This window comes from Onychostruthus taczanowskii, unplaced genomic scaffold, assembly GCF_017590055.1.
Source record: "Onychostruthus taczanowskii isolate IOZ18803 unplaced genomic scaffold, ASM1759005v1 scaffold4, whole genome shotgun sequence".
Classification (NCBI taxonomy): Eukaryota; Metazoa; Chordata; class Aves; order Passeriformes; family Passeridae; genus Onychostruthus; species Onychostruthus taczanowskii.
The window spans coordinates 25,036,732-25,057,726 of record NW_024501459.1 but is presented as its reverse complement, the minus strand read 5'-3'; the positions used below and the strand labels follow the sequence as shown (position 1 = coordinate 25,057,726).

Genomic DNA, 20,995 nt, shown 5'->3' with positions numbered 1-20,995 from the left:
AACACTCAATATTTTTCATTGCTCCACTTAATGACTAAGTTAAAGCCAAACTCTCAAGGTGTCACAGTTGCTACAATTAAACATATTCCATGAGATGATGTAATGGATGAGATAGTGCAGAGCTGTCACCTCAAAGGACCTTCCAGAGAGAAATGAGAAACAGCAAATATTTTGTAATAGCACTGATGGAATCTTACTGGATTTAAACAGACTTCAGATGTACTTGTTCTCCAAGTGATAAAGGGCCATAATGAAACATTATGGCAGTAAACAAGAATGAAGAAGGAACGGGGAGAAAGGAAGATAAATAGTACCACCACACCACCCCCCCTCAAAAAAAAAAAATTGAAAAACCTATGATAGCAAAATCATTCTATCTAAGATGTGAGTAAAAGTTTGACATCCCAGCAGAAATTATTGGTGATGTCACTGGTTTGTAGCATTTTTGACTGGATTATGTCAATATAGAGAAGTTTTATGGGAGAATAATTATCAAACAAATTAGAATCAAACAAATTTCAGCTCATTGTGCATTTCAGACCCCTCAGGGCCTGACTAAGGGATAGGCTAAGCTTACTTTTTTCTATTGGCCTTTCATTGACAGCAGTAGAGCTACTCATTTTGCTGTCACATAGAATTTGGATTAGTGCACATCCAGAGCTACACTGATTTAATCTATCTGTTATCCAACCCATTATTTCCATGTCTATTTACAAACTGTTTTATTTTTTGCAGATGTGTCTACAAAAAGATGAAGCTGAACCAGGTACTGGAATGTATATGCACTGGGTCAGCCAAAAGAAATATATTCCCATAGTTGAGGTGATGCAGATCAATCCTGAATTCTCACTTCATGGCTGTTTAGTTCTGGGTTTGTAAGTGCATTTCATGACATTGAAAATGTGGAAGTTTTGGAGAAAAAATAGTTAATGCATCTCTCTGCCTGTATATGCTAGAGGTATGGATCCTTTAAAAACACACATTATTGTATTTTTCAGTGTGGGAAACAAAACCTCAGCAGGACAATGTTCTGACCGAATCCTAAATGTTACTGTTTTCAATATTCAAACAAACAAGTAGAAACTGAGACTCTGCAGGAAACAGTTTGCAAAACAAGCCAGCCTATGCATCTGAGAATACACCTGCAGTTAAAACAAAAATAAGAGGCCACAAAGAACCATCTCTCACTGCTGATATCACCACAAATCGAACTTAATTCTTAGAAGATCCATTGAGATACCTCTGACCTCCAATCTAATTTGGATCTGCACATGTCGTCCAACATGCTCTTTGCCTGGCTACTTAATGGAGGCTGCACTGGTGTGATTAACAGAACTCATGTGGGGAACAAGTGGCTTTGCTCACATCAAAGAGCAGCCAGTGGTACCCTGAGACAGGAGCCACTGGTGTATCTGGAATGCAGGCACTCTCCTCTTCTTTCGTGGTCTCCGAACATGCTTGCATTTGAAACCAGTCTGGGCAGAACTTTACAGCTTATTTTTGGCAGCATGTGAAAGAGCTTGTTGTCAAGCCTTTAGCTTCAAATTGGTCAGCACAATTTTCTGAAAATTTTGACAGTGTTCAGTCTTTATTCTGTGCCAAGTATGAGCTGACTGCAGAGGACTACATTGCACTTAGAGCAAATGCACTTCAGCTGTCATGTTCCAAGTGGAACTTCAAATGTTTACAAATGTCCACAGTTCAGTGTATGAATACCATAAATTTAGTCCTCTCCTACCACAATGAAGGAAATAAATTGGTAGCTCTGGAGCAAGTTGAGTGCCCATGACATGCTGCAGCCATTCATTAAGCAAAGACTTTAAAAGTCATGTGCAAAATATTGAAGAACATTAGCAAAAACCTACAAGAACAAAAGGGTATGACTACTGATGGTAATGTACAGCTTTGACACATGTAAAACAGGCTCAGGTTATATTCTGCTAGATTGTGTGAAGAAACAATGTACTTCATCAAGTACTAGCATTGGGTATATTAAGTCTGGAATGAAGAACTCATAATAATTTTATATATATGCAATTAAAATACAGAAAATAAAGTTACAAACATTGAATTAACATACTATGCTGGTTTGGCTGGGATAGAGTTAATATTCTTCATAGTTAGCTATTACAGGGCTATTTTCAATTTGTGCTCGAAACAGTGCTTAGATCAGGCTGTTCTCATTATTGCTGGGCGGTGCTTACACACCATCAAGGCCTCTTCTCCTTCTCACCCCACCCCACCACTGCAGGGACTGCGGATGCATAAGGATTGGGGAGAGGACCCATCCAAGACAGCTGACCCCAACTGGGGGTCAGCACATAAAGCTGGAGGGAGAAGGAAAGGGGCGATATTTGGAGTGGTTGCATTTGTCTTCCATAGTAACTTAAGTGGGATGGAGCTCTGCTTTCCTGAAGGTATATGTGCCTGCCAATGGACAATGGTGAATGAAGTCCTTGTTTTGCTATGCTTGTGTGCATGGGTTTTACCTTACCTATTGAACTGTCTTTGTTTCAACCCATGAGTTTTCCAACTTCAGTGCTTTCGATTCTCTTCCTCATCCCACTGGTTGTTGGGGGGGAGTGAGTGAGCAGTTGTGTGGGGCTGAGTTGCCAGCAGGGGTTAATACATGATACATACTGAATTCAAAAACACATTTTAAAAAACAAGATGGATCTTTAAGTGAAAGAATTGTCTTCTTTCTGACCTCCACCATTCAACTGCATAGAGGCAATGACATACAGCAAATATGCTCTAACTGACATGAAGGTAGATTTAAAACAGCACAGGAGGAATATCTGCAGCAGATCCACGATCTTGGCTCCAGTGCTGTTAGTCTTAGCAAGAGCTTGGTCCTTGTAGACAAAAGATGTTCATGACCAGGTACATCATGTCTCGTTGCTGCTGGTATTGCCCTGTTTATACCAACCCCTGTCTACTGCCAGACTTCACCGTTGGCTGTTGCCAGATTTCTCCCAGACCTGCCATCTGAGGTGGCACTGGAGCCCTCTCAGGCTGGCACTGCCGCTGTCGCTCTGCCCAGCCCCGCGCAGGTGACGCTGCGGGCGGGCAGCACGGGGAGCGCTCCGTGTGTCTGCTCCCCGCAGGCAAGGGGCTGAAGAGGGAATGGGAGCTGCCACCACCCTCCCCATGCGGCTCCTCAGGCGGAAGCTCACAGCAATGATGGAACAGCACAGCCCACTGGCACAGGAACAGCTTTTTAAGTGACAGTTTTTACGGTATTCTTCTAATTAGGAGTATGAATATTATTTTGAGTCAGTAATTTTTTCACAGTAGCCACCGAGTCACAACAGTATCCGACTGCTCATTCAGTTTTTGCTTACGCTTGCGCTTCTACTCCATTTTATAGATGATTCTAAGACGGGAAAAATTAAAACATTCTCACTTCAAAGCCTCTTTCTTGATCCTCTCTATTAGTCAAATTTATTTTTGCAGTTATGTATAGACCTGGCTGATGTTACAGCTCTAGATACAAGAATTAAAAATGCATGATGTTACAGTGGCAAATTACTGTACTGCAATTTCAAAAGGCCCCAAAGATCCACTTAAAAAAAAAAAAACAAAAAAACAAACCAGTAATATGGGCAAAGATAGAAAACAGTAGTTGTTAGAATTAGAATAGCAACTCAAAGCAAATGTGAAAAGAATTGCTGATGAAAGATACAACTGCCTTTTTCTTAAAGAATTCAACCTCTTATGAATTGCTGAGTAAATACTTGCATACCATGTCAGAGACTTCAAACAACTCATTCTCTAGAAAAGAAGTAGAAAAGGAATTTTACCAACAGTTTTACGTAGTCTTAACATTGTCCTGCTTACTCTGGGAAAATCAGAAAAGCTATGCTCAGCAGTATGCCATATCCCATTTTCCACACTTTTTTTTACACCTTTCTGCATTTCTGGTCAACATACTTGTTAACTGTGCTTATTTTCTGAAAATCTTTGCAAGATTCCACAACTGTATAAAGTTAGGGATTATTAAAAACTGTGATACTACATTACAGTCCACCGAGAGAGAGAACCACCTTAGAACCACGAGTCCACAAAATTTTTTATTAAAATAACACCAACTTTAAGAAATCGATGCAGTGCAGAGAAAAATTAATGATTTTTCATCCTTATGAAGTATGTAAACTGCATTCCAATCCTGACATGACTGATGTAATACAGAAACTGTATCCCAGATGAATGTCAAAGTTAAAGACTGGCATGCTGAGCAAGGAAGGTTCTTATTCTTTGCAAGAGCTCCTTCTTTACACTGTCTGGTACCAAAGCTGAAACACAAATAAGAAAGCAAGAAGTCAAAAAAGACAAAATAAAAAGTATGCTAAAACCGTACTTTTACAATATTCTACAATACAATACTATTCTTTCATTGTTCTTGCAATTCTGTTAATACCTAAAGTAACTGAAACAACTTGATTTTCATATAGCACATCTATATTTTTCCCATTTAAAATAGGCTAAAATTTGATCTGTTGAGAACAATGCTACTGGTCAGGTTTGTTTTTTTTTTTCTTTTTGCCTATTCATAGTCCAGAAAACTGGAAAGTTTGAGGAAAAGGATTATTTAAAAGGAAACAGGACATAATCACCAGAACAAGTGTGATTATTCTACCTTTTTTCTTCACAAATTTAAGACCAAAAAAATCTCAAATCTGGTCTCTAGTAAGGGAGTCAAGCAAGCTATTTTGAAGACCTATTTTTATTTAGAACTTAATGAAGTTTCTGCCACTAACATCAAACCCTGCTAAAGAGGCTGAAAGGAACAATATAAAGAGGACTGAAGTTTCCTCAACTGATTGAATTTTTTTGTATCTGTATACTATGTCTTTACTCTTCCCATTCCCATTACACTAGAACTGTTAGTTCTGATTTTCCATCTTAAAAGATTTGGAATTTTAAAACATCTGTGTTGCATACACAACTTGGGACCATTAAGTCAATTATAAAAATGAATATAGACATGACTAAATAATCTGCAAAAGAAATCTGAAGGCTGCTACACAATACAAATTCAAGTTTCATTGGTTGTTAATATTAAGCTATTAATATTTTATTTTTAGCTAACATCAAGTTTTATTAACCTTTTTCCTTGAATCCAAGACAGACAAGCTCATGATGCTGCTTTCAAAATACTAATGAAATAGAGGTAGGTATGTTTATTGATGTACTACTCCATCCACATTTGCATTTTCTTACCTCTGCCTTTGGGAGTGATTTCTGCCACCAAATCATCAACAGTAACATGCTCTAATCCTTTTTCTTTAATGACATCTGGGGAAGACCAAGACCAATACTTTAAGTCTTTTAATCCATTCATAAAATGACAAAACCTGTGCTGGTGATTAAGAGACAAAACCTGCCTACATGGTCATGGGAGAATACAAAGTAGCATGGGACCTAAATATAGGCTATTACCTCAGTACCTACTGCACTGTACAGTGGATTTTAGTCTCTCACTCATGCCATAGATTTAAGGATGGGAACCTGTCACTGCTGATGCATCTTGATCAGCTCATATTTTAAAAACAAACATGAAATTGTTTTATCTCATCTGAGCATTACCAGGTGTGACTGTTACTAGAGTGCTGGAGCAGTTCACAAGTTGGCTCACTTATCTCTTAAAACACATTATTTACACAGTAGTAAGAAAGGTGCAACTGGAAAAACACTTTGGAACATACAGTAAGGAAGAGCACAATAAATCCTTACTATTCTTCCAACTGGTTGAAACAAGATTTCTGTATATATTTCAGCCAAGTCAAAAAGTATGTCAGAGAAAAAGGAATAAATCTATAGCAAAATAAAAGCTATTATTAATACACATGAAACAACTGTTTACTTATAGTGCCTTGCACACTACTGAAAAATGCAGAAATCAAAGCTGAGAAGTAATCTCAATTCAGTAGCATGTTTAAACATAAATGTCACGTTGCCAGGGATACATTCTTCTTGCCCAGATCTTGTTTAAACTGTCAGTAAAGCCTTCAGCTGGGACTTTTATTTGGCCAGAATCTCAGCTCACTACAAAGGAAATTAATTAATTGACCACTGTTACCTTTGCAATGTGCCTTCAACTGGTCCTTCCAGCCACATTCAATTAATTTGGCTCTCAGCAACTCTTTAAGGCTGTTAATACAATATAAAACTTGTTAGAACAGCAAACAGTGCTGGCAGCTTAAATATGGTCCAGTGTGAAAGCTAGGCCTACAATTACCCAGGAGCTCCTAGAGCAGCAGCAGAAATGGCTGAACAGCAGGTGAATCCAAACCCAAATAAGTTCCAATTTCAGGTTACCATGTTGGACTATGAGGATTTGGTGCCTCCAGAGCTAACGCACAGAACTGCTTCAGGCAATGTTGATGCTGCAGCCATGCAGAAATGGGTAGAAGCCCTTGAATTACTTGACCTGACAGAGTCTGCTCTGGTAGCAGAGGTATGCAGACTTTCAAAGTTGGACTATTTCACCTGATACCAGGTCTTTAAAATAAGTAAAACCTTCTCCCTCACCTTTCAGGAAGAATTCTGCACTACTCAACTGCAGGTTTATCTCCCCATTTACACATTATCTCATTCTGGGTGAAAATGAAGGATCCTATATTTTAAGCTTCCTCTCTTAAGCTTCCATGGTTAGCTATGTAAGCTTAATCAACAAGGATTCAGGCATTACAGGAAAAGACACAACAATCTGCCACAACGAAACATCTACTCCATATATCAAAATACAATATTGAAAGTTAGCTAAAAAGTGAAAATTAGTACTAAAAAAATAGTACTAAAAAAAGAAGAAGGGAAAATGAAAGTAAGAGATGATAAATAACATTAGTATCTTTTACCCTTTTCTCCATTAGCTAGAAAGCCTGCTTATCCTAAGTAACTCTAGCAAAACCCTGTTTTTATGAATGAGAGGATTGTAGCAAGAGGCTGAACAGTGTAGGTATAATCCCTTTTACTCAGTGAATTGTGTAGAGGGCAGATGAACTGATGACAAAAAGCAGAGTAAGAATACGGGTGAAATTGGCTGCCTCTGGATATTTCTTAGTTCAAGAAATCTAAGTGCTCTGTCTCTGATCACAGTACAGCTCTGATAAAGCCTGTTTATAAGACAGCTTTTGACATCCTGATAAAACCCTTCCTATTCTTAAATTAGCATAAAATAGATCCCAATACCATTTCAATAAATTGCCTGCTTTTCTCAAGCTCTATACAATCTTCAAGGGGATGGTCACAACGAGGAAAGATGTAGAGCAGAGATACCAGGTCAAGCTACAAAAGACTACACCAGGCACAAGGCTATGCCATGACCTAGGAAAAAATTTCTTGTCATACAGGCCTTTAAAAACGAAGAAAAGAGAACTTTTGGTGCATGGTTGCAAGCACAGTGAAAAAATGAGGAGGGAAATGTCACAAGCACTCTAGTGATATGTAAATACAACATCAATAAAACAGACTGAAGAGAGAACAATAAGCCAAAAAAAATGGTGCAATTTACTTGTTTGCCTTGACTGGGATCTCTACAATGACTTGCACAAGTGCTCCTTTATGTATTCAACAATACATAAATATTGCTTTACCTAACAAGAGAAGAGCTAGAAACACAAGAAAAACTTAAAAGAAAAAAGGAAATTTTTTGTTTCCTTCTCTTTATCAGGAAATAACAAGATTTAGCTGCAGCAAATTGAATGGATGATTCTTACATGAATTTAGGGCATTCCAACACAAAATACCTGCATAAGAGAAAGCTTCAGAGTTTATAAGCCAATTACCCATACTTTATTTCCCAACTATCTCTTTTCAATCGGAAAAATAAAACTGTTCAAAAGGCATTTTTTAAAATAGTTTATGTAACACTCAAGACCTTCCAGTCCAAGACTCAATTTTTGAGTCTTCTGAGTCCAAGACTCAGTTTTTAGAGTTTTTATGGAGTTTATTGTACTTCTAGGCGTAGTGCAGTCTTGATGTATTTAAAGCCTGTCACCGGCATAGAGTAGAAATTCAACTTACCGTTCCCGCTCTCCTGTTTCTATTAGCTTTTGGTTAATGGTTGCTCTCATTTGCGCATCTTTGTTCATTTTGGAAACCTAGGTTTTCCACAAACCTACAGAGAGCAAAGCAGAGTTTCGACAAAAGCTGGTGTCATTCATTCCGCAAAAAAAAAAAGTGACCAAAACAGAATGACATGCAGTGTTCCGTCCACTGACACATGCCCGAGGTTAATGACCGGAGCACCAGTGTGTGACCAGCTCAGGGGCGAGCTCGGCACGGCACCCACCCGGCCGTCCGGGCACCGGCACTTCGCCGGGCCGCCTGCGCGGGCACGGCCCACCCTCTGCGGGCACGGCCTCTCCGCAGCCCGGCCCTCCCGCCCGGCGCCCCCGGCGCTCGGCCCGCCCAGCGGCGCCCCGGAGCGAGCCGCAACCCCGCCGGTCCGCGCACCAGAGGCGGAGCCGCCTGCAGAACGCGCCACGCGCCGCCAGCCCCACCGCTCCTGGGCGCGCGTGCCGCCGGGAAACGTAGTCCGGGCTCGGCGACTACAGCTCCCGGCGCGCTCCGGGCGCACGGCTGCCTCCTGGCCCAGACTACGACTCCCAGCATGCACTGTGGCGGCCGGGCGACCTCGTAGCCTCTTCCCGTGGTGCTGCGCAGCCACTGCCGCGCGTTCCCGAGGGCCCGTGGAGTTGCCGGCGCTTCCCGAAGTTTTCCCGGAGCCGCGGGATGGCGGGCGCCGCCCACTGCTCCCTGCAGGCCAAACGCCTGCTGCTGGACCCCAAGTTCGAGGGATACAAGCTGTCGCTGGAGCCGCTGGCCTGCTACCAGCTGGGGCTGGACGCGGGTGAGGAGCGGGCGCGGCGCGGGGCTGATCCCGCCGGGCATGCCTTGGGCAGCGCCGGGGGATGGATCCCGCCGCCTTTCCCTTCGTCCCCTCGCGGTGCTCCGCGGCCCTCGGTGCAGGGTGCCCCGAGCTGGGAGTCCCGGAGCACCGGGAGTCCCGCGTCTCTCGGACGGCGGGGGTTTCCGAGATAGAGCGCTTCGTCTCGCTTTTCCCGTTAAAATTGTTGCAGGTGGCCAGGGGCGTCCGGCGTCCCGCCAGGTGCCTTCGTGGTGGACCGAGGCGCCTGACTCATCAGACCTCTGCCTTAGCCTGCTTCTGGTGCCCTTAGTTCCCAAATGAGTAAGGAAGCTGTGTCCTACATCTGCTCTTGTTTGTGCAGGCAAGGTGAGGCAAATGACCAGCTGAGGTGGTTCACAGCGGAGTGTGGACGGAGCACATGTGGTTTAGAGAAACAAGTATGAAACTAACGTCTTGTACAAACTTAGCAAATTAGCTGTTTTCCTTTGTTACTCTGCCCAGAGTTCAGAGGTGAATCTTCATGTCACACATTCCATGCCCCGCTTTCTCTGCCAAGCATCATTAGTGTTTGAGATGCTGGTCCATTAACACACTAATTCACTGAGGAGTACATTAGCACAAAGTCCTGTTGGGTATGTGCCTACAATCTTAGCCATGCCCTGAAATATCTCAGCACTCTACGTTTACTGATTGGAGAAATTCAGGTCTTTTTGTAAGGTGGGTGAATTAGTTTAATTTTCTTTGTAAAGCTGAGACAGTAAACACAATTTGTGTGGGTTAATCTGTCTCTGTATATTTACTGAACAATATACCTGTCTGCAGAGTGACCCATTACATGCTACTTTAGTTTTGTGTAGAACATACTCTATTCGTGGTAGATCAGAAGGGTGTGTTTGCCATGCTGAGTTGTCAGCAATAGGAAGGAAGTTTTTAGATAAATTTTGTATTGAAGGTTAAGTGAATGAGACTGTGAGTGTATCTGTGGTAGGACTGCAAAATTTAATGAGAGTAACATTTTTACTGTAAGACTGCTTTAAGTGTCACCTTTCAAAAGACAGCCCAAATGCAGGTGAGTGGGTGCCTGTTATGAGTGTGCTGCAGTTGTGTCAGAGAGAGCGGCAGCGTAGCATTGGTGCACTCCCTGAGTTTGTTCTGCCTATGGTCAAGCAAACTTTGTGGTTCTTGGATAGTCAGTTGTGCACCTGCTCTAAATAGGTGAGGATTACAGATCTTCATTGAAATACATGCACAGTGGAGTTGCTAATGGAGAGATGGATCTACTCAGTTCTTGTCTGTTAGGATACTCTACAAAATGGTTACAGTAACTGTGTAAGTGTGTAACAGAGGATTGATATGTGTGACTGTGTTCTTTTCTTTCCCCACTTCCCACAGCGCAAAGACCCTGACTCATTTCAGTCTAACTTACTCAACTGTGCTGCAGAGTCACTAATACTAACTCATATTTTCTGTTCTGTGTATGCATATGTAGATATAGATACTGGTCCTGTGAAGAGTGGAAAGCTTTTATTGTTGCTCTTGTGTATTTGAATTAATAACAGGAAATGTATAATTCCTTATATCTGTCCTCCAGATGTTTTGATTGCAGCCTGCTCTTCAGCCATGTGGCTGCTTCCTTCTCCTTGCTGGTTTTCTTTTGTGTCCTTCAAGGCAGTTTATTCACAGTGCAGTGGTGTTCTGTACCTGACTTTTGTATTTCCCAGTGTCAGTGGTCTACACATGTGTTAGATTTAGGGTATCCTGCCAAAATTTGATTTTTGTGTTGTGCAGGAGTGGTGGGTTGAGTTGTCGAGACTGTGCATGGTGTGTAGGCTGTGGCTTTTTCAAATTGCTGCATGATAGAAGAAGCCAATAGTGTGTGGGAAGGCCAAGAACTTCTGCTTTCCAGCACACTTGAATGCAGATTCAAAGCCTCTAGAACATGATGAAGAGCTTGGTAGTTTTTGGGTTATTAAATAAATATTTGTTACTGTGTGAAGAATTTGATTTAATTTCCTCAAAGTGGCTCTGAGTGCAATAGCTGAAAAAAAAGTAAAATGTTGAGGAACACTGTCAGTACAATTATTTCGATTTTATTCACAACTGTTTGCAAAAATAACATTGTAGAATCTGGCAGATTAATGTAAAAAGGTGGTTGATTTTTTTGTTTTACAGGAAAAGATTTAATGAGTGTTTGTCTCACATGACCTGAGATTTGTAGTTCTGCTTGGGTGGCATCCCAAATTTGGTGGCAGTTAAGAGGAATATGTGAGTTTTAGAGTACTTGGAATACATGACAATAAAAATAAATAAGTGCTTGTTCTTAAGTAGAACTGAATTTTAACTCAGCTGCAGTGAAGTCTTTATTATCTATTTTCATTAATTTCACTGCTAGCTATAAGATAAAATTACCAAAAAAAATGCCCTGTGGAATTGATGCAGTCTTCAGCCCCTGGAGCAGATGGATAGCAGCATGTGGTGTTGTGTGACAACTTGTGGTGGTTGTCATGTTCCTGAGGACTACAGTGAGCTTCATTTTCTGACCATCATGTAAAAACCTAGTGTTCAGTTCTAATGTGCCTTCAGCTGGGTGACTGTGGTTGCCAGGAATTTGCTGTGGCCACATATGTGACTGACATTTTAGGAAACAATTTATTTATTAGATCTGTGATAGGAGGTGATTTTCTAATAAATTTCTAAAAATGTATGGTCACCGTGAAGAAGAATGGGGGAAGTATGATACTATCTCTTCTCTTTTAAATACTCCGATTTGCATATTCTTCTTTTATTTCTTCCTTATTCCAACCCATTCTGTCCTAGTTAATGCTGTCACAGTCATTTGTTTTCTCATATCTCCTTCTGGTAATATATTTCAACTAGTAATGAGTCCTATATTATTATGCTTTTAATTCCTAGTTCTTCACTGTAAATTTTGTCTCTCTCCTTACTTTTTTTAGTTTATTTCCGTAACTTATTTACAATGTTTCCCTTGCATTGAGTTTTGTAATGCCTTTTTTTGAGATCACCTAACATTTAGGAGGGATGAATGAGCATCTTGGCTGTGGTTATCTCTTCTGCCCTAATCCGAGCTCAGCAGAGTCCAAAGCAGAGATTGTGGGGCAAATCCTTGTCTCCAGCAAGGAACATGTCCAGGTTGCGTAACATTTTTAAGGGATCGAGATCATTGCTGTTCACTGGTTAGATGTCTCATAATTCCTTTTCCTTTCCAGAGGCTTGGAATTTATTCAGATGTGGATGTCCCTGATCCCATTCCTCTCTATCTTGTCTGTTGGGCAGGACCATTGTACCTGTAATGCAGTGGATGCTTTTCAGTATAGCTACAGCTGGAAGGCAGAGTAAACATTTGCTCAGAGATGGAGCTGCTGATGCAAGCCAGGAGCGTATACAGAGAATGCATTCCTTTGATCTCGTGCATTTATCAGTTTTATCACTTTTTTTGAAAAATGGTGGTAATGCATGCTGTTTAGAAGGCCTGCTTCAAAAAGTTGCTCATTAGTAGTGCTACATGGAAAACAAGTTTGTGACTTTTCATGGAGCAAAAGGCACTGGTGTGTTTCAAACATTTATAGAGATTTTCATTTGCATTTTCCATTTGCCTTTGAAAAATTAAATATAAAAAACAGTGTTCAAATTAATGCATAGGAAGTAGTAAGAAATTGTGAGCTTTTTCAGACATTCGCAGCTGTAATTCATAGAAGTTTAGGTCTCAGGCACATATTTCCTCAACAACAACGAGATGCTGCCTTTAACAATAAGAACATGTTTTTTATAATTAAAATAAAAAGCACTAATGCAGGGTTAGAAGGATCTTTGAATGTAGATACTAGAAAATAAATCATCTCTTCTTCTAATAGACCAGTGTGTCTGCAATACAAAATTGCTTCCACTGGGTGGCATTGCAAAACAAGGCATGACATACAAGCATATAATATTTGATGTCACAGAATATGCTGATATAATTGCTTTGCATATTTTTCAGTTTTGTAATGTTGCTTTGGTGTATTCAGGGAAAGTAAAAATGGAGGGGCTGTTTGGGTGTTGGTCCTCACCCTTTTTTTCTCTACATTTCATTTTCTCCCCCCCTATTTCTGCTTCATAGTGTTTGGTGGCAGATGTAAGACCTCTAAAGTATAAGTTCCTTGATTGAGAGTTCTTTAATCAGAGCAGAATTCTTTTTTTTTTTTTTTTGCATTGCAGACTAGTAATTATAATAATATCTAGCTAGGGATCTTATTGTAACAGGTTAGGGATGTGTTAGTTCTGTTGATTCTTATGAATTACTTTATATTTAGTGCTTTTGCTTTTAAGTAAAGCATTGTGAGTGCAAATAATTTCTTTAATTATGTTTAAACTATTTTGAGTCAAATTATTTTAAAGCATGGAACTAGTAGAGATAAATACAATTCTAGAAAAGTAGCATAGTTTTCTTTATACTGGTCCAAAATATCCCATGCAACTAGGGTTGTTAGGAAATAATGTTGAAAGCTGAGGTTTAGTTTATACAGTCTGCACACTTGCTTTCTTTTCTGGTATGAATGACTGCGTATGAGTCAATGTCGCTGGGTTAACATGGTTCAGGTGTGTTTATCAGAAGTTTGAAAGAGACCATGTATTGTTCTGTTGAATAGCTGCCATTGACTGCTGCTTCTGAATTGAACCCAAACAGACTAGTGAACCCATTGAGAATGGTGCAGTAATCTGACTCTTAAAAATCACATAAACAAAAAAACCCCAACCAACAAAAAGGCAGGAAAAAAATTAAAAACTGTAAAACAAACCCAGACCAAGCAACAACAAATCAGAAAAAAATCTTGACTAAGCAACTAAATTTAAACTCCTAGAACTGTGTAACTGTGAGACTGAATAAGGTGATGATCTGATTGAAGTATTTCTTCTTCTCCATTTATATTAACTTACCTTTCTCTGAATTTACTTTATTAAAATTTCTGTTTCTTTTCTCTTTTCTCCTTTATTTTTTTGCCCTCAGCTCTATTGGTTTTCTCTTTTTTTTTTTTTTCAAAGACTGTCAAGAAACCTTGAATCTTGAAGGCTGTAGAAAGGAGGGAATGAATTTCACCCTAGTACAGAATCTTCTATAAACTATCTAAGCACATGGTGTGCAATAGCAGATGGCAGATTTCACTTGGTCACAATATAGGTTTCAATTAATGGAGAATGGAATAGGTTCTTTAATTGGTTTATCTTGGCAGAGCTATACTGATGTATAATGCATTCTGAAAGCAGTTGGCTACCTCATTTGAAGTGTTTCATGACAAGACAGTACACATTTGTCAGATTTCCTAATTTCAAATCACCTGTGTATTGTATAGTTTCTGACTTCTGTTTATGGAATTAATTACATATCACAGTAATACAAAGAATTGGGATTTGGATCTCCTTTTCCTGACCCCTTTTATTATTCAGGGCTTATCAGAACTACAGTTGAGAAAACTAAAGGACAGAGAGTTCATGTTCTTCCAGATTTTGTAAAGTTTATCACCTTGCAATCAGCTAATCAATAGTTTATTGTTCCAAGAATCTTTGCAAAAAGTTGTACATTTACTTTAGGAATCATCTAGAGTATTTAGACTGTTTTATAGTTATAGTTCGGACAGGAACAACATAACTAGGGGAGTGGGGAAGGAGAAGTGGAGAAATGAAGCCTTACCTTTTCATGGGTTTTATGCTAAAAACATCTTTACATGTTTCTGCATATATTCTAATTTCATAGGATCAGCTATACAGGAAGTAGATGATATGTGCTTGGTTTCACTAATGATAATAATCCTGGATTATATTTAGTTTGGTCTTTAATTGTTTACAAAACATTTATGTCATCTCTTGTTGTGTTGGGAAGATATCTCTGTGATAAAGCTTGGTTACACAAACAGCTTTAAAATGCATTTTCACAATATATTCTATTTTTTTGCAGTGTAATTTAGAGTAAAGTATTCTAGTTAATTAAAGTAGGAATTGGAATGCGTAGCAGTCCTTGCCATTAAGACAGGTGTATTTTCTTCTCACTCCTTCGTTGATATTCTAGCTTGTTTTGAAGGGCTATAGCTTGTGGAACAGTAATTTATTAATTGCAGAGGTACGGAAATCCCTCCTGTGTGGTGAATATGAATAATGATTTGATCTGGGTGGAATTAAAACTTCTGGTTTGCAAATATCAACAGTGATTAGGAGACTAATTGCTGATTATGCTGTCATTTTGCAAGCATTTTGTATAGTATGTCTGGATTTTTTATTAATCAGGCAGCATAATCTTGCATAGTTTCCTGCAGCCACTGTTATGTTAATAGCCATTATCTCTGGGGTCTGTTTTGAGCCATACAGGGGTTGTCTGGTTGTTGAGCTTGTGATAGCTGTGCAGTGGCACTGATGGCACTGCCAAGTGAGCTGCTCTTTGCAGAATTGGTACTCTGCCACAGTAAACTACTTCTGCTGCAGTGGGTTGAAGTAGGTGCTAAAGAAGAGTCAGAAGTCTGAGTGCTGCTGCAGAGTGTTGTGAATGGTCCCTGTTACGGGGTGGGATGGAAGTGAAATACTGGAAATAGATTTTCTCTGTTTCTGAGCAGAAAAGGGAAGAAAGTAGAAGTTGAAAGATTAGGAGCTACAATCTGCTCTGAGAAGGATTAGCCTTGAGATGCATTTCACATACGCTGGGCTTGAGTGCTAATCATCATAGACTGACAGTTTACTTGTAACTTTCTAAAGGAGTTTTGTTGGGTAAGTTCAAGATAAGTTCCCTGTAGGAAAGCTAAGAATCCTGGGTTGACTATTCTGGAGAATGAAATGGAGTTCTGGTCTATCTGAGACTATTTACACAAGGATGGACTAGACCTCTGCTAATTTATTTTGCGATGTTTCAACTATAGCTGCTGCATCTCTGTATAGATATGGAATAGGAGGAAAAAAGCTGCTCATAATTTAAATAAGAACCTGGTTAGTCTTCAACAGATAATCTAGTCCTAATTACTGATAGTTAAGTAGAGGTTTTTTATTTGGAAAAATCTTGCTCAAGTAAATGACTGTAGCTACCATGCTTCTTGCCTTGAAGAAGGTAGTATTCTAGTGAATAGCCATTCTTTGCAGCCTCTTTCAATTATAAAAACTTAGTCTGAAATTTTGATTGTATGTTTAGACATTTCTGGAAATTTCAGCCTCAATGAGAGTGCTAAGAATATGGTGGGGGTTGTTAGTTTGCTTTTGATTTTTGTTGTAATTTTTTTTGGTGCTTTTTTTTTTTTTTTTTAATTACTGTGAACTAATTCTGCTTTGTACTGTTTTAATCTTTTGCTTTGCAAGTGTTGGCGTGGTAGCTCAGAATTTAAGACCATGAAATCCACGTGGTTATATGGAATATTTATTTTGGTTGCTGTTTTCCTAGAGTTACTATAAAGCAGACTTTTTTTCCCCTTACTGTAATACAAAGTAAGTTTGATATTGTTGTTGCATGTTCGTAGATGTGTGTTTCATCCTGTGAGAGTTATTGATAAATTGGACCTCAACACATGCTGGTGAGAGACAGGGTGGAGGTGTATTGGGTTTGCATGGCAAGGTTTTGGTAACAGGGGGAGCTACAAGGGAAGGCTTCTGTGAGAAGCTGCTGGAAGTTTCCCCCATGTCTGACAGAGCCAATCCCAGCTGGCTCCGAGATGGACCCGTCGCTGGCCAAGGCTGAGCCCATCAGCCATGGTGATAGTGCCTCTGGGGTAATGAATTGGAAAAGTATAAAAAGCTGCTGCACAAGAACTGCAGCCAGAAAGAGGAGTGAGGCTGTGTGAGAGAAACCACTCTGCAGACACCAAGGTCAGTGAGGAAGAAGTGGAAGGAGGTGCTCCAGGTGCCAGAGGAGAGTGTGCCCTGTGCTGAAGACTGTGGTGATGCAGGTTGTTCCCCTGCAGCCCGTGGAGGCCCCTAGGGGAGCAGAGATCCACCTGCAGCCTGTGAAGGACCTCATGCTGGAGCAGGTGGATGCACCTGGCTGAGGCTGTGATGGCATGGAAATACCATGTTGGAGCAGACTCCAGGCAGGACCTGTGATCTTATGGGGAGAGGAGTCCACACTGCAGCAGGTTTGGTGGCAAGACTTGTGACTCCACTTGGGACACCCATGCTGGTGCAGTCTTTTGTGGAGGACTGTGACCTGTGGAAGGGAGCTACTCGGGAGCAGTTTGTGAAGAACTGCAGCCTGTGGAAAGAACTCACCTTAGAAAAGTCTGTGAAGGATTGTCTCCTGTGGAAAGGACTCCTTGCTGGAGCAGGGGAAGAGAATGAGGAGGAAGGAGAAGCAGAGAGGTGTGATGAACTGACCTCAACCTCCATTCCCTGTGTCCTGTGCTACTGGAGAGGGGAGGAGGGAGTGACCAGTGGGAGTGAAGTTGAGCCTGGGTAGAAGGGAGGGTTGGGGGAGAATGTGTTTTTAAGATTTGGTTTTATTTCTCATTACCCTAGTCTGATTGGCAGTAAATCAAACTCATTTCCCCAGCTTGAGTCTGTTTTGCTGTGACAGTAATAGGTGAATGATCTCTCCTTGTGCTCATCCTCTCTCATGAGCCACATGTTTTCTCTCCCCTGTCCAGCTGAGGAGGGAAGTGACATGTCGACTGGCTTTAGTGGGCATCTGGCATCCAGCCAGGGCAAACCCACCACAACAGGCCACTGTAAATGGTAATAGTGATGAGATAATCGAAGCAAATGACTGCAGTGGCCTTCAGGGTGGATGACTTGCTTTCCAAATTTATGGTGACATTTTAAACTATGTATACATAATGTATTTTTCTTCAAATAAAGCATACCTATGGAGTGAAAATGGAAGAATTATTTTTAAATTGTTAGTTTGAATTTTAAATTACTAAATTGTAAATAAATAATTGTTTAAATGGTATTTTTCTTTTCCCTCCAGCTGTAGCAGAAGTGCAGCTTCGTGATGATCAGTATACCCTTGACCACATGCGTGCTTTTGGCATGTATAATTATCTTCACCTTGATTCCTGGTACCAGGATAATGTCTACTATGTTGATCAGTTTGGAAGGGTCATGAATCTGTCAGTGACTCTGGTAAGAATAAAATCTTTTTTTTAAACCACTGGATTGGAAAAGATGGGAGCAGGTGAGATAGAAAATATTGCAAGTAGGATCCAAATGCAAAAGTTGGGGAAAGCTATTGCCAGGAAGATATTTCAACAAAAATGCATTTTGCCAGGAAGAATAAAAAGATTTTAAGTGAGGCTTCTGTCTTGTTTATGTTAGTAATATTGCATTAGTGTTGCTACAGAGTGTGTTGCAATAGCCCTGTCCCCCTGCTTAAGGGGACAGGAGCACTCAGAAGTTGAAGATATTTGTGGCCTAAAGGAACAGCAAAAGCCAGAGGGTTCACAAAAGCTTACAGAGGTTTTTTAGTGAGTTACATGTTTGGTATAGAAATTGAAATGATAGTCCCTGACCTCCTAGTACAAACACAGAGCAGTGGGCTGATGGGATGTTCAGGGTCCTGGAGGTGCTGCCTGGGCTTGGTGGGGGTACCTGTTTATGGGTCAGTTTCTCCACTTGGAAAATACGTGACTCACTTTCTATACGTGTTAGTTATCATGTGAAGTTTGCTCTTTCAGTCCTTTCTGGAAATAGGTTGGAGGCCTTAGGGGGTCTCCGGTGGTCTTGATCTCCCCCCTGCAGTCCGTGCCACATCCACTTCTCCACATTTTTCCTGTATGCATGCTGTACTATGCTGTGCTTATCTCTAGGAGCCAGAACAAGGACATTTGTCCCAGAAAAGTGCTCTCCTACCTCTTTGTGGCCCCTGTCTCCAGCCACATCCTGTTCTTTCTCACAGTGTGTTATTACCAACAAACCTTGGTTGAGTCCACAGCCTATGGCTATCACTGCTGGAGACATACTCATTAGCTCTTTTCTTTTAGGCTTCTACATAGTGTTACATCTGCTTCCTTTCTGGGCAAGATGGACATGATGACAAGCTGAAGGAAAGGGAAGATGCTTTTTTTTTGTAGTTGTTTTTCTCTTTCTCCCTGGTATTACTTGATGTTTGTTTGCTAGCGTGAAAACTCAGTCATATGTATATATGTTAGAATTAGAGATGCTTAATACAGGCATAATTTGTTGGAGGCAAAAAGATGCTGGTGGCTGTGAGGGAAGTTGACACAGTGTAAGCAAGCTAGGCTAAGTCTGAAATTTCTGCTTTTATACTGATGGTCCTAAGTAATCAAACTGTGTTTCTTTTGAGCCATTTTAATGCATGGATGCTCTCATTTCCTTTACAAAACTCTACTTCATTTCAGAGAAGGAAAGACATGGTTCTATGGACACCATGTTTCTGGCAAATACAGTTGTAGTGCTTGGGCATTAAGAAAGAAAAAACTGTGTGGAAAGGAAAATGCCTATTGTCATACTACCAGAGTTTGACTTGTAACCCTGTCAGACAAAAGAAAACACAGGGCTATGTGTGGGTTTTTGAGAGCATGTGGCTTAGCCTATGCAAGGTTCTGGGGACGGAAATTACTAGGTCAGGACTAAACTAAGAAAAATTCTGAAACTGTAGTTTTAGATTTTCAGGAAATAAAGGTTTCCAGAGGATGGTAAGTTGAGAACTGAAGTTGCAAAATATTCCTTTGCTTTTCATAGTATGTAGCAGTTGGAGACTTTGGCAGACTCTTACTGTGACAAAATAATCTTCTAGGACTTCTTCCAAAACTTTTGAGATCATCTGGATTCCTAGGAGAATCATCTAAAAGAAAGCCTTCTCTTAATAGTGGCTTGTCATAATCTCATTTTTTGTTTTATCCTTTGAGGTTGGTTAACCTTGGCTTGCTGCTGGACACCCACCCAAACACTCACTCCCTCTATTCAACAAGAAGGTGAGAAGAAATGAGAGAAAAGCTTGTGGATGAGGATGAAACCAGGGAGATCGCTTACCAGTTACCATGATGGGCAAAACAGACTTGACTTTGGGGAAAAGTATTTAATTTATTGCCAGTTAGGACTAGTGTAGGATGATAAGACAGAAGGTCACACAAAACTTGTAGCAGGAACAAGCTTTGTTGTTCAGAAACTTGTACTTGCTCCACTGTGTGCTTTTTCATGGGCAACAGTGTGGATATCTGTCCTCAGTGGGTGTTGGGAGGACAGTCTGCTTTTCCATGTTCTGCTCCAAGGGCTGCAGGCAAACCTCTGTTCCACACCGTTGGCTTAGCTCAACTGTCTGCAATGGAGAGTCCAGTGGAGCCAGCGGGAAGTGGCTGTATGTGCACTGGGCAGCCCTGGCCCCTCCTCACTGAGGCCACCCCTGCACAACACAGACACCCAATACATTTCCTTTGCTAGGAGGGCACTACGTGTGCAAATTTATTTCTCTAGCAGATAAAAGACTTTACAACAGCCTATAAATTGACATAAGAAATATTCTTCCTTAGGACCTATTTCAAGATAATGGCATTTGATTAACATCTGGTCACAAGTTTTGGTTCCACCTGAAGGGGGAAATAAAATTTATTAAGCTATGAAATAAATAGACACCATCTTGTGTCCTAGTACATGATACTGTGCTGTTTTGCAAAGGAAACATGTTTGCATATGAATAAAAAGGAATTTGTGTTCAGAAACGTCAACAAGGTGTCTCATTACAAATGTGCCCAGCCATATATTAGTCAAATGTATATTAAAAATAGCATTGGTTTTGACCAAGTACAGCTTTCAATTAAAATTAATGCCAGTCTTCTTTAAAACAGAAAATGGAACAGGGTAATGTGTTCATCCTAAAATTAGAGTGAAAGAGCCCATAGACTTTCTAACACATCATTATTTTCAGTTCTGTTTCTTATTTTGGTTGCAGCTTATTTGTAAATATATTTTCATCTTAGTGACAGCAATGCTGATTTTTAGTAATGAGGGAAGAATATCCCTCTTGTTAAACAGAGATTTCTGATTTGTGGACCTTCAGAAATAATTGTAGATCAACTGACTTGAAGTGAGCCTAGTAAAATAAAACAAAAAATAGTTTCCTTGATTCTATAACCATTTTTTATATTTTCAACATGGTCTATTTGTTGTTGGATTAAGAAAATAGATTGGGTTTAAAAAGGG

At 40.3% G+C, this 20,995-nt stretch overlaps 2 protein-coding genes across 6 annotated transcripts in view; one reads left to right on the top strand and one right to left on the bottom strand.

The window, feature by feature from the left end:
• Positions 1-4,060: 4,060 nt before the first annotated feature.
• On the bottom strand, positions 4,061-8,523 carry ENY2 (ENY2 transcription and export complex 2 subunit). Of its 4 annotated transcripts, none has more exons than XM_041412712.1 (5): positions 8,461-8,523; positions 8,029-8,122; positions 6,083-6,153; positions 5,224-5,298; positions 4,061-4,295 (listed from the first exon to the last, which is right to left on the bottom strand). In XM_041412712.1, exons 2-5 carry the CDS (start codon positions 8,094-8,096, stop codon positions 4,219-4,221), a joined length of 291 nt encoding a protein of 96 aa, XP_041268646.1. In that variant the 5' UTR covers positions 8,097-8,122; positions 8,461-8,523; the 3' UTR covers positions 4,061-4,218. The 4 variants fall into 4 exon arrangements, with proteins under 4 accessions (XP_041268646.1, XP_041268648.1, XP_041268645.1 ...); XM_041412714.1 differs by lacking the exon at positions 8,461-8,523 and adding an exon at positions 8,297-8,430; XM_041412711.1 differs by lacking the exon at positions 8,461-8,523 and adding an exon at positions 8,226-8,428.
• Positions 8,524-8,639: 116 nt separating this feature from the next.
• The window catches only part of NUDCD1 (NudC domain containing 1), a 35,425-nt gene continuing 23,069 nt past the window's right edge, over positions 8,640-20,995 (top strand). The window contains exons 1-2 of one of the 2 annotated variants that reach the window (XM_041412709.1): positions 8,640-8,857; positions 17,805-17,959. In XM_041412709.1, coding sequence (XP_041268643.1) covers positions 8,740-8,857; positions 17,805-17,959 — 273 coding nt within the window. In that variant the 5' untranslated portion in view covers positions 8,640-8,739. Of the gene's footprint in view, positions 8,858-16,195; positions 17,198-17,804; positions 17,960-20,995 lie in introns of those variants that run through there. The other variant, XM_041412710.1, reaches the window with a different exon arrangement.